This window comes from Hemiscyllium ocellatum, chromosome 34, assembly GCF_020745735.1.
Source record: "Hemiscyllium ocellatum isolate sHemOce1 chromosome 34, sHemOce1.pat.X.cur, whole genome shotgun sequence".
NCBI lineage: Eukaryota > Metazoa > Chordata > Chondrichthyes > Orectolobiformes > Hemiscylliidae > Hemiscyllium > Hemiscyllium ocellatum.
In genome coordinates, this window is record NC_083434.1 from 10,887,493 (window position 1) to 10,901,710 (window position 14,218).

The window sequence follows — 14,218 nt, forward strand, 5'->3', positions numbered from 1 at the left end:
AGGGAGGAAGTTGTGCGGGAGCCATGGTTTACTAAGGAAGTTGAATCTCTTGTCAAGAGGAAGAAGGCAGCTTATGTTAGGATGAGATGTGATGGTCCAGTTAGGGAGCTTGAGAGTTACAAACTTAAAAATCACATAACACCAGGTTATAGTCCAACAGGTTTAATTGAAAGCACACTAGCTTTCGGAGCGACGCTCCGTCATCAGGTGGTAGTGGAGGGTTCAATCCTAACAGAATTTATAGCAAAAATTTGCAGTGTGATGTAACTGAAATTATACTTTGAAAAATTGTCTGTTAAGCCTTTCATCTGTTAGAATACAGTGATAGTTTCACTTCTTTCATGTGTAAATCACAAAACCCTTTTTTGAAAAAGTTGCATTCCTCGGGTTAGCTGTTAACAATGGTGATAGCTAGACAATATGTTGAAGGTGTTGGCCCCCTGTGTTCTCTGTCTGTGCCATGATGTTTAAATTGATTCTAATCTAAAAAGTGAGATTACGGAGTTTTACATAAATTCGTGCAGTTTTTGCGCTCAGAGTTCTACATGAATGCATGCAGTTTTTGAGCAAAGTACAATGTAACTCTGCAAGTACAAATTCACCCCACAAAATATATGTGCGCATGTGGGTCTCTCTGTCTGTCTGTCTGTCTGGGTTGGGGGTTCTCACACTCACAACCCCCAACCCAGACAGACAGACAGACAGACACACACACACACATAGACAAAGGCCTACATGCGGACATATATTTTGTGGGGTGAATTCGTACTTGCAGAGTTACATTGTACTTTGCTCAAAAACTGCATGAATTTATGTAAAACTCTGTTATCTCACTTTTTAGATTAGAATCAATCTAAACATCATGGCATAGACAGAGAACACATGGGGCCAACACCTTCAACATATTGTCTAGCTATCACCATTGTTAACAGCTAACCCGAGGAATGCAATTTTTTCAAAAAAGGGTTTTGTGATTTACACATGAAAGAAGTGAAACTATCACTGTATTCTAACAGATGAAAGGCTTAACAGACAATTTTTCAATGTATAATTTCAGTTACATCACACTGTAAATTTTTACTATAAATTCTGTGTTACGATCGAGCCCTTCACTATCACCTGATGAAGGAGCGTTGCTCCGAAAGCTAGTGTGCTTCCAATTAAAGCTGTTGGACTATAACCTGGTGTTGTGTGATTTTTAACTTTGTACACCCCAGTCCAACACTGGCATCTCCAAATCATGAGAGTTACAAGTTAGCCAGGAAAGACCTAAAGTGAAAGCTAAGAGGAGCCAGGAGGGGACATGCAAAGTCATTGGTGGATAGAATCAAGAAAAACCCGTAAGGTTTTCTATAGCTATATCAGGAATAAAAGATTGACTAGGGTAAGATTAGGGCCAGTCAAGCATAGTAGTGGGAAGTTGTGTGTGGAGTCAGAGGAGATCGGGGAAGTGCAAAACGAATAGTTTTCATTAGTTTTCACATTAAAAAAAAGACAACATGATGGAGGAGAATACGGAGGTACAGGCTACTAGACTAGATGGGATTGAGGTGCATAAGGTGGCGGTGTCAGCAATTCTAGAAAGTGTAAAAATAAATAAGTCCCCTGGGCCGAATGGGATTTATCCCAGGATTCTCTGGGAAGTCAGGGGGAAGATTGCCAAGCCTTTGGCTTTGATCTTTATGCCATCATTGTCTACAGGAATAGTGCCAGAAGACTGGAAATCTACCTCCCTTGTTCAAGAGGAGTACAGACAATCCTGGAAATTATAGAGCCTTACTTTGGTTGTGGATAAAGTGTCGGAAAGCGTTATAAGAGAGGATTTATGATCATCTAGAAAGGGAGAAGTTGATTAGGGATAGTCAACACGGTTTTGTGAAGGGTAGATCATACCTCACAAACCTGGTTGAGTTATTTGAGAAGGTGACCAAACAGGTGGATGAGGGTAAAGCAGTTGATGTGGTGTGCATGGATTTCAGTAAGGTATTTGATAATGTTCCCCATGGTAGGCTATTTTACAAAATATGGAGGCATGGAATTGAGGGTGATTTAGCAGTTTGGATCAGAAATTGGCTAGCTGAAAGACAGTGCTGGTTGATGGGAAATATTCATTCTGGCATTCAGTTGTTGTGGGGTACAGCAAGACTCTGTTTTATAGAGTCATAGAGATGTACAGCATGGAAACAGACCCTTCGGTCCAACCCGTCCATGCCAAACAGATGTCCCAACCCAATCTCGTCCCACCTGCCAGCACCTGGCCCATATCCGTCCAAACCCTTCCTATTCATATACCCACCCAGATGCCATTTAAATGTTGCAATTATACCAGCATCCACCACTTCCTCTGGCAGCTCATTCCCTACACGTACCACCCTCTGCGTGAAAAGGTTGCACCTTAGGTCTCTTTTATATCTTTCCCCTCTCACCCTAAACCTATGACCTCTAGTTCTGGACTCCCCGACACCAGGGAAAAGACTTTGTCTATTTATCCTATCCTCGGGTCCATTTATTTGTCGATTTTTTAAATAACCTGGATGAGGGCGTAGAAGGATGGGTTAGTAAATTTGCAGATGACACTAAGGTCGGTAGAGTTGTGTATCGTGACAAAGGATTATGTAGGTTACAAAGGGACATAGATAAGCTGCAGAGCTGGGCTGAGATTGGCAAATTAAGTTTAATGTGGAAAAGTATGAAGTGATTCACTTTGGAAGGAGCAACAGGAATGCAAAGTACTGGGCTAATGGTAAGATTCTTGGTAGTGTAGATGAGCAGAGGGATCTTGGCATCCAGGTACATAGATCCTTGACAGGGATGTTAAGGAGGCATGCAATGTGTTAGCTTTAATTGGTTTCGGAACCATGAGATCATGCTACAGCTGTACAAAACTCTGGTGCGGCCACATTTGGAGTATTGCGTACAGTTCTGGTCACCGCATTATAGGAAGGATGTGAAAGCTTTGGAAAGGGTCGAGAGATTTAGTAGGATGCTGCCTGGTATGGAGGGAAGGTCTTACCAGGAAAGGCTGAGGGACTGGAGGCTGTTTTTGTTAGAGAGAAGGTGGTTGAGAGATGACTTAACTGAGACATATAAGATAATCAGAGGGTTAGAATAGGTTGGACAATGAGAGCCTTTTTCCTCAGATGGCAGTGGCTAGCACAAGGGGACATAGCTTTAAATTGAGGGGTGATAGCTATATGACAGATGTCAGAGGTAGTTTATTTACTCAGAGTAGTAGGGGTGTGGAGCGCACTGCCTGCAACAGTAGTAGACTCGCCAACTTTAAGGGCATCTAAATGGTCATTGGATAGGCACACGAATGAGAATGGAATCGCGTAGGTTAGATGGACTTCAGATTGGTTCCACAGGACAGCGCAACAGAGGGCCGAAGGCCTCTCCTGTGCTGTAATGTTCTATGTTCTAAAATTGTTCAGCTTCTAGCCGATGCTAGTTAGGACTGATCATATCCGAATACTCAAGTGAATACCTTCAATCTCTGTATTATTTAAGAAGAATCTAGATCTTTATCAGAAAGATGAACCCTTGTCTTGATTTCTGTCCATTTTTGAAATGCAGGAAATTTGCTGTAAAGCCCCTTCAAAAGTGCATAAAGCAATGCAAACAGTTTTTATCCCCTTCAAAAGTGCATAAAGCAATGCAAACAGGCTTCACTGTCAACAAATTCATAAATGGAAATGACATGCAATGATCATAGCAGCAGATCTTATATGTCTTAGGTGAATTGGCCATGCTAAATTGCCCATAGTGTTAGGTGAAGGGGTAAAGGTAGGAGTATGGGTCTGGGTGGTATACAGTTCAGCGGGTCGGTGTGGACTTGTTGGGCCAAAGGGCCTGTTTCCACACTGTAAGTAATCTAATCTAATCTAATCTAATCTAATCTAAAGAGCTTCACACACAGCAAGTAATTTTTAAACTGTAAGAACTGTTAATCCTAGATAGAGACTGATCATTCAAAAATAGCACTATGTTTCTGATGGTCTTGATTTAGAAAACTCCCAATCCCACTACAAGTCTTTCCATCAAATTCTTGAAGATGGAAGCAAAGGGGCAAACTGGGTCCAAAATGTAACAGCTCTGACAGTTCAATACAGCCTCAATACAGCAGAGGAACAAAAGGCAGAGTTACATACTCAAGTTTTGGCACGAAGCTGAACTCAAAAGCGAAATGCAACCACACTAACTTCATTTATGAATAATGCATCAATGCCAAAGTCACAATACAACACAATTCATGAGAATAACACAGGCGATTAACAATTGCTTGCTGCACCATTCCTGCTGCTTAGAGTTCAGTATTTGTTCTTCAGATTTTTATGATAATTCTTTGGTTTTCAAAAGTGAGACTTTTGTAAGACTTTTGCCACAAAGTAGAAGAATCTGATGCCGCACTGCAGGTGCAGAGTAAAACTCCCTTTACTCTTAACCAAAATTGGACTTTTAAACACCATCCTCACAACAGCCCAAATGTACCAGGGAAATGCTCTCCATTTCCCACAATCACCATCCATAAGTCCTCACCAAATGAGACTGAACTTTTGTTAATCAGTGCTAAATGATCAGCTGTGAGTCCATGATTGTTAGGATTTGGGCCCCAAATTCATTTCATCTGAAGCTGTACAAAGAACAAGATGATCGTCATACAATCAGACTAAGTTGGATGCAAGTCCATTTCCCAGAAGTGAAAGGTTCATGATATTGGCGCATAATATACAAATATATTCTTTACAATATACTTTTCATCCAAAGAATTTGATCTGGTTTATCAATACCTTGAGAAGCCAGGTGAGCACAGAATCTCTGTAAGGCACAAACTTGTTTTTGCCCTTGCCTCCCACTTGGTCCGCTAAGGCAGAAATAACCAATCCTAGTGTTGTAAGTGACCTGAGAAGAAAACAGAACAAAAACTTACACATCTGAGAGATATAGCTACCTTAAATATAAAGAAAAAGTCAGAGTAAAACAAATGGTGTATGTATTTTTATGTGATAAGTGACAAACTGTACCTACCTTGTAAAGACTTATGCCTAATATTAGGCGATGAAGAGCCCTTAAGTGAACATTTATTATTTCAATGTATTTTAAAAAAGTGTGTATGGAAAGCAAAACTATAATAAAGGTTTTATCACTAAGTGCAACATTAATGCTCTTTGTTAACATGTTGTGCAGAATCGGTTGTACATATTAGCAACCTGATTATCCAATTAAAAGAAACAATTGTCACTGCCTCAATTATACCCTGTGGCAAAGGATTTTGACATCCAACAAATTTGTACATGATGAAATCTGTACTAATCCTTCTTAGTCTCTTTATGACAATTAACTGATGTCCTTCACCACTGTTTCCAAAGTAGAATTCATTGAAGTCACTCATTCAACTTGACCCAGAAGTCTGTTCTTCCAGAAACCTCATGGTCTTTTAATAACTCAATTAACTTATCTCAAAGTCAATTTACAGAAATGTGTGCAGTTATAAGAAAGTAGGATCAGAAACTAAGTAAAACCAATGACTTCACATGGATCAGGTAGGATGAGCATTATGAGACCATGTGAATGCAAAGGACTTGTGAAATTTGACTTTGAGAAATTATGTTATCCAGGGAATTCTACAGTTATTTTTTTTTAACCTGTGCTAAATCAAAATTTTGCCCTGTTACCTGAGCTGAATTGTCAATGCAGTTAGAATTTGGTTACAGCAAGGTTTCATATATTGCACATAACAGTCTCTTATGCGATTGCATGAAGGAAAACATATGAACAGGTTCGTCAGATCGATATAATCCCAATTTAAATTAAAATTATCCATCATCTGTATGAATTATTATGATCTATAAAAAAACTGGACATAGCACCTATACTTATCTCAAAATTAAAACATGCTGTAGGATCATTTTCATCAAGCTGAAAGTTGCCAACATGATTGAGGTATTAATTTGAATTAATTTACTGTCCCCGTGACAAAGCAAAAAAGAACCTCCATATCAAATATAGCTACAGAAATGAAAGAAATCCTAGTATGATTCAAAACTAATAAATGGCTTTTACTTTGTGTGGAATACGGCAATAGTGTACAAACAGCAAATGAGTACCAGAAATCCTCATTATCCATTGGGAATAGGGCACGGAACTTCTCCTGAATAACAAAAATCACAGATACCACTGCTATGTAACTACCCTATCTATTGCAGAGGACTATGAGATAATGACTTCATGAGCATATGGATCTGCAGATAATCAGTAACGAGTGCAATAGGTATTATTCTGCTTTTGCGTACTGATTAAAGGAGAAATGTCAGACGAAACAAAAAGGAGAATGCCCCAGTGTTCATTCAAAAGTGATCAATTGTATCCACCAGTAACAGCAGTCAGGGCCTCAATTTAATGTCACATGTAAAATAAGACATCACTGACAGAGCAGCCTTACATCAGGAATGCAACCAAAAGTCAATTTAGGTGGAGTCAAATGCTTAACCTTTAACTTGCTGATACAGTTAGCTTGCCACCCAAATTAGGTAAATGGAATTGAAATTGTGAAGCATTAACTTTAAAATATGCATCTCCCTCACCTTGCCTGAAGTTATATTTTTGTGATATCAGAAAATTACTAAGATAGTTTGTGTCACACTGTTTCTTCAGTTTCTTACTTGTTAATGTTACTGCCCTCCTTTAAACGCTCTCCAGCAGCTCCAGTCTTAGAAACTCTCTCACTCCCAGCCAGATCTACGAGGCTCAACTTACTTACTTTCTCTCCAGAAGTCTAGAAATAAGAAAATAATAAGTTAATAATCAAACCTGTAACAAATGCAAACTGGAAGTGATTTTGGATCATTCTAGCAATCATGCCAGACTACACCATTCTCATGTCACAGCAAAGGGACACAGACTTACGCCACTTTGGAGATCATAAAGTGTCTGAGTCAAGATAATGCTGAACACAGCATGAGAACGGCTGCTTTCTTCATTCATGTTGGTAGCGGCAACTGTTCGTGATTTGTTTCCTTCAGACATTAAGGATTCAATATCCTGCAACATACCATAGATAAAATTAAACAATAATGAAGCACATCATCATGCAGAGTTCAAATATGTCTTTAAAAATCATTTCAATTGCCAAGCCACTTTATTTTGCTGTCCCAGGAAAGAAATGCAGAGAGAAATACAATAGTAAAATATCCAAATAAAGTAAAACTAAGTTGTAACACAATGTGAAAATGCCAGAGTGGATTATAAAGATGATCAGTTTCTCTGAAATCATTAGACTAAATGATACATTTGTAAAGTTAATGGTAGCTCAAACATTAAATCTGTTTAGAATGAAGGAAACAGAACATATTCTATTTATCCATATGTCTGTAAACCTATATTTGAAATCTGGACTAACTTCTAAATGACTGATTTTTGATTTGTTGTGCAAGATTAAAGGTTCTGAATGAGGTGATGTTGTAGGTACAAAAAGCTCTACCTGAATCTGATAATGCCAGAGGGTCTTTGGCTGGAGAATCAGTCAGTCTTGCATGTGATCCCAAGGGATCAAAAATGGCATATCTGCCTCTTGATATCTTAAGTAATTATGACTGACTAGTCAATGTAATTTGTACTAAGTGCTAGATGCAATAGCACTTCTTGTCCTGTGAGCCAAATGTCTCCTCTTGATCAGATCCACCACTGGGCTATCCTGCATTACTAATAAATAATAAGATAGGCCTCTCAACTCAGCATAAAACAGGATTGCAGGAAGTCTCTTGTAGTACAGTGATAATCTCATACCTCAGGACCAAAAGTCCTTGATTCAAGTCCCATCTACTCCAGAAGAGTGCACAAGTATTAACATACTTTACAGGTTGATTCATATTACCTCAGAGAGGATTAAAAAGACTCAAGTGGTGCATCGATGGTCCACATGCTCCAGAGGTGTGTAATAACATCGCTAAACAGATTGATTAAAAAAATTCTACAAAAATTGTCTCAGTGGCAATTTGAATCTGTCTTATTATTAGTGAAGTATCTAAAAAGGAGAATTAGTGGCAACCACTCAGCCTAGTACATTAGCTTTCCTCATTGTAGTGACATCTGTCACTTTCTCAGGCAACAACTTACAATTATATTATGCCTTATATGGAGTTTAATTTTCCAAGGTGCTTCATGCTGTATTCACAGACAAGATCTGATACTTAGCCGCATTATGTCATTTTAGGATAGGTGATGAAAAGGTAGGTCCACGAGGTAGGTTTGAAGGAGCGACTTGAAAGGGAAGGGAGTAGTAGACAGGCAAAGACATTTTGGTGTGAAAATCTTAAATATAGGGCCGAGATAGCTAAATGCATGATTATCAAGGATGAAATCAAGAAATGTGGGACTGCGCAGGTTGCCAGATTCAGAGGAAGTTGGGGCGGCACAGTGGCTCAGTGGTTAGCACTGCTGCCTCACAGCACCAGGGTCCCAGGTTCAATTCTAGCCTCTAGCAACTGTCTGTGTGGAGTTTGCACGTTCTTCCCGTGTCTGCATGGGTTTCCTCTGGGTGCTCCAGTTTCCCCCCATAGTTCAAAGGTGTGCAGGTCAGGTGAATTGGACACGCTAAATTGCCCATAGTGTTAGCTGCATTAGTCAGAGGGAAATGGGTCAGGGTGGGTTACTCTTCAGAGAGTAGGTGTGGACTTGTTGGGCTGAAGGGCCTGTTCCCACGCTGTAGGGAATTTAATCTTTAGAAATTTACACGCATAATCCAACTATGCCTACCATAGCTCCTTGGAAGAGCAATTGTACTTGGTCCCATACTCTAATTTTTTTGTCTGAAAATCCAGCAGGCTCCTCATTCACAAGGCTGTCCAATATCTATATAAAATTATTTATGACGCAGCTTCCACAGCCTTTTCAGGTACAGCACTTCAGATCCTGATAACATTCCCAGGGTGGAAGGGGACACAGATTCAAGGTGTAGGGTGGGGTTGTTTAAAAGAGAAGTGCGAGGTATGTTTTTCACACAAAGGGGTGGTGAGTGCCTGGAAGGTGCTGCCAGAGTTGGTGGTGGAAGCAAACACAATAGCAGTTTTCAAGAAGCCACCTGGACAAATATTTAAATAAGAAGGGAACAGAGGAATATGGATCCCTTAAGTGAAGACAGTTTTTAGTATGGAAGGACAAAATGTGTCCCCACAGGCTTGGAGTGCCAAAGGGCCTGTTCCTGTGCTGTATTGTTCATAGAGTCATAGAGATGCCTTTTAAATGTTTTAATTGTACCAGCCTCCAGCACTTCCTCTGGCAGCTCATTCCATACACACACCACCCTTTGCTTGAAAAGGTTGCCCCTTAGGATCTTTTAAATGTTTCCCCTCTCACCCTAAACCTATGCCCTCTAGTTTATTTTTGGAACATTATTCACCTCTTCAGACATTTACATCTTCTATCAATGATATTAAGTGTCCTGTGTATGCTGCCTAAAAGGTCTCATTTTAAAGACCTCTATTAAGAGAACCCCGGGTTTTCTCATTCATGAGAACAGATTCACTACTGATTATCATATTTTCCTAATGGGTATAACCATGCAGTTTTGATGTCACCTTTCTACATGTAATTTTCCACCCTCTTCATTATCTTTTTATATAACAAACAGGACTATACATAGTGTTCCAAGTGTGGAAAACCAAGATTCCGTATTAATTCCATGAAACTTCTCTACTTTTCAAATCTTTGTTTCGAGAAATAAGCCTCACTGCTTGCTTTCCTTTTATATGACCTTACTGACCTTCACGTGATTTGTGTGTTAGTAATCCAGATTTCTTCATTCTGTGACCCTATTTAGGTTCTTGTTTTCCAAACAATCTTAAATCTTATTTTTCTTACTGAAGGGCAATTCCTCATACCCATCTATGCTTAAATTCATGCATTAAATGATACATTAAAAACAGACAAGAGAAGCTAAAAATGTTAATGATCTTCAAGTAAACATTAGACATCAGGACAACAAACCTGACAAAATTTTATGTAACTACTGAAGCTTTTTGCATCTCAATACTGAGGTGCTCATGACTATACAGATTATTTAGTTACTTGCTTAAAGTCAATTAATTACAGTTAATCCTAGCAGATGTGTTATATTCTTGAACCGAGAACATCCAAACCACAAAGAAAGCACTAGTCATGTAGCTTCTTAAAAAATGAAATGCTGATGCAGTTCAAACTTAATCATGAATCATTTCATATTCAGGCCAAAAGGTGTCATGATTAATGCACATACTTACTTCAAAACAAGTAACAGCCAGCTGTGACAAGCCATCTACATAGGGGCCCAATACTTTATGCTCTCTAACTTTCAAGGTGTGCCGACTCCTAAGAAAGAGAATTATTTTAAATAGTTTACATGATTAGTCTCATTAAGTGAGAACAATGTAGTACTCAGAAATGAAAAGGTGACTTTGAATGCTTATTATATGTAATGCTAGATGAAAACAGCCCACAGGTTTCGACAAGTAAAAATCGGGACCCCATATTGTAGAGAAGTGAGAAGGGGCAGAAGAGGAGAAAGTGGTTAGCGTACTTCAGTAGTCATCAATTGCTGACAGCCACTTGAAGTCACTTAAAGGAGAGAACCTAAAAGTGAAAGGCTCTGTAAACATAAAAAGGATGAGTTGAGACGGATGGCGGATGGCATTACTGAGAGATCACAAACTAAACAAAGGTGAAACAGTGAAATGTTATGTGAAAGACAACAGTCTCAGTGGAAAGTCAACAGAGATCATACAATGCCCCGTACCAGTGAACATTTAACATTTCCTATCTCTAAATTAGTGCGTAGAATCTGCACCCAGATTGATGAGCATAACTGAAAAGTCATCCGCCACAAGGCATTTGGGAACTGAGTAAATGGGTCAAGCAACTGTGTCCTGGACCAAACAAATTGATGGGTTCTGAAATATAATGTGTAAGATCTGAACAAGAGCAAGCTAGAATGGTGAATTCAGGTACAGAAAGCGACAGTGAAAGAGAGCAAAACTACAACTGAGGAAGTGTGGGACCAGGAACTAAAGCATTTTCAAGGAACAATTAAAATGTAAAGAAATGAAACCACAGTAACTCCTTAATTTTGAGCAACAGTAAGCTTACCCAGTAGAAGTTGGTAACAAAATAAAAAATAAAAAGGGAATACTTGAACACAAAATGACTCACAATTCGCACAGGTTAACTTGATACCTACCCTGCAAATACAGGTACAGAAAGTCAGGTTGGCCAATGCATTTCAATAGCAAGGCAAAGCAAGATGCTTTTTTTTGCAAAGCTAACGGCAGATGGGCGCAACTCAAATCATAATTTCTTGATTTCCACATGTTATCACATCTGCCCTTGCCTGAAGTCTCTACATAAATAAAGTTAAGTAAGACTATTAGGCTCGTCATTCCCTGAAGGAACTTTCTGGGACTGTTTGCTTTTCTTTTAATTCATTCATAGGATGTGGATGTTGTTGGCTAGGCCAACATTAGTTACCCTTCACAAGCTGCTCTCAAGATGAGCTACTTTCTTGAACTACTGCAGTTGACCCACTGTTTAGAGAGTGAGAAGAGAGTGTTTCAGGGTTTTGACCCAACAGTACCTAAGGAACCGCAATGTATTTCCACGTTAGAATTGTGTGTGGCTTTGAGGGAAACCTGTAGGTGATGGTGGTTTCCCTATACCTACCACCCTTGTTCTTCTGGATGGTTGTGGATGTAGGTTTGGAAGATAAGGACCTTTGGTGAACTTGTACAGTGTATAACTTCTACATGGTACACGTTATTGTTACTGAATGTTGGTAGTGAGGGATTGAATATTGTGGATGTCAGCTACTTTGTCCTGGTTAGCATCAAGCTTCTTGAATTTTGTTGGAACTATGCTGAAGCAGCTTATCTTAGTTTATTTTGGATGATGTAGATACAGAAAATCAAACAATATGTATTTTTGCTCATCTGCACTATAATGAGGCAGCATATCTGCATTCCTCTATCTGGAATATTTATTTTCTCTCAAAATGTTGTATAACCACCCACATACTAACAGCCACCGCTGTTCAACAGACAATAAAGTTTCATTCACTAAAGAATAATTTCAGTGCTATAATAATATGGCGACAAAAATGTTACTTAATTGCAAATACTTCAAAAAAAAACCTCTACTTAAATTACTACATTAGATGCGAAACTTTCAATGTAACTGCTTTCATCACCACCTCAAGACTACTTCAAAATGAACAGTTTCACCAGTTTGTAGATCAAACGCATCAATTTTCATCATGCATTGAGCCCTCAGGCCACCCAATGCACACAGTAATTACCAAGGCCAAAATTAAGTAATTTGGCAAAAATAAGCACACTTCCTCTACGAATGATATAGAGAAGGCATTCTGAAGGCAAAACTTCCGTCAGCAAAACTATAGATTTCCACAATAAAGCAACAATTTTGGATGAACCCGTGCACCAGGCTAGATTACAAGGCACAAATGTTAGCATTCAAATTAATTCGCCTCCTTGCTCATCTGGAAAAAAAAAACACAATCTGATATCTGGAAAGTAACTTAGACATTTCTATCTATCACAATGTCTTATTTCAGCTGACAGCCTGTAAACATCATGTTCAGTCAACCTGGTAATGACAACGATAAACTGGGGCTCTACCCTGGTCAATCTTCACAAGCACGGGAGGATGATATGGGTAGTGAGCCAGACCTGGATGGCTCCATAGCAGGTTTGGTTGGCACCCCTTAGAGTCCACAATTTTCATGTAATTGGGTCAGTTTCTCCATGACTGATAGCTCACAGGTATAATTAACCAAAGTCTGGATTTGAGAAACCTTTGAAAGTAAAGGTCAAAAAGCCTTCCTTACCTATATGGCCCCATTCCAACTTATGCAAAGTGTTGAGACCCAATAAAAGGTTTATTTCTGCTGGGACAGCTACAGTAAGGTGGAAACTCTGAGTGTTCGATAATTTTAAGACAATATACACTATTTTCTTCTCTGATTCATTTTGTCAAAGACTCAAGGTATATTTACAGAAGATAAAGAGGTGCCAAATGCTTCTCCAGTTTGTTACTTAGGAGTTGGGAGGTAATGTAGCTGTACAGGATATTGGTTAGGCCACTTTTGGAATATTGTATGCAATTCTGATCTCCCTCCTATCAGAAGGATGTTGTGAAACTTGAAAGGTTTCAGAAAAGATTTACAAGGGACTTTGCCAGGATTGGGGGATTTGAGCTATAGGGAGAGGCTGAATATGCTGGGGCTGCTTTCCTTGGAGCCTCAGAAGCTGAAGTTTATAAAAGCTTAAGGGGCAGATAGGATGAATGGGCAAGGTCTTTTCCCTGGGGTGGAAGAGTCCAGAACTAGGGGGTATAGGTTTACAGTGAGAGGGAAAGATATAAAAGGGACCTAAGGGGCAACTTTTTCACACAAAGGATGGCGGATTTTGGAATGAGCTGCCAAAGTGGTGGAGGCTGGTACAATTACAGCATTTAAAAGGCATCTGGATGGGTATATGAATAGAAAAGGTTTAGAGGAATATGGGCCAAGTGCTGGCAAATGGGACTTGATTAGATTGAAATGTCTGGTCGGCATAGATGAGTTGGACCGAAGGGTTTTTCCACACTGTACATCTCTATGGTTCTACGACTCTAATACCTAAAATGTCTGGCTGATTAAGGCAGGGCTACAGCAACAGGAATTCCATTTAAGAAAATAATGAAGAGTTTTTTTTAAGAAAAAGTAAATACAAACATGCCATTGTTAAAACAGGGTTCACTGACTCTGAACAGTGTGAACAGACATGGGAGCACCATCAAGTGACACAGAGATGGTACAAGGAATTATGTGGTGGTGGTGGGGATGTGGAAGAGATGATGAGGAATTGAGGAAATTAAGGGTTGAAAAATGTCTAAAAATAACCAAACAATTGGGATAAAGTCCTACAGAGCCAAGATGGACATCTTGAACAGTCTTCTTTGGTACTAGGCCATCCTGTGACTACCTCCAATCTGCTTCTAGGGGCATTAAGTTCAACTCCACATCCACCTGAAGCTTGGAAAGCAAAAATCAGATCTGATAGGGCACACTTCAGACTGGAATCAACCTGCTGAGTTGGGAATTTTTCAGACTCATGCTCCCCACCACAGAAGCAAGAATCCGGCTCAAAGCGAAGGAAGGAAGGGAAAAGGAGGAGAGATCCCAAAGAAAAATATTGGG

The 14,218-nt window shown here is 39.4% G+C and overlaps 1 protein-coding gene across 4 annotated transcripts in view; it reads right to left on the reverse strand.

Annotated features, from left to right (window-relative positions):
- Window positions 1–14,218, reverse strand: part of kif13a (kinesin family member 13A) — a 332,721-nt gene that overhangs the window by 135,458 nt on the left and 183,045 nt on the right. For all 4 annotated transcript variants that reach the window (XM_060849815.1, XM_060849814.1, XM_060849816.1 and 1 more), the window contains exons 7-10: window positions 10,254–10,341; window positions 6,904–7,038; window positions 6,660–6,772; window positions 4,788–4,899 (exon numbers count right to left, since the gene is read on the reverse strand). In XM_060849815.1, the coding sequence (XP_060705798.1) occupies window positions 4,788–4,899; window positions 6,660–6,772; window positions 6,904–7,038; window positions 10,254–10,341 (448 nt within the window). The remainder of the gene's footprint in view (window positions 1–4,787; window positions 4,900–6,659; window positions 6,773–6,903; window positions 7,039–10,253; window positions 10,342–14,218) is intronic.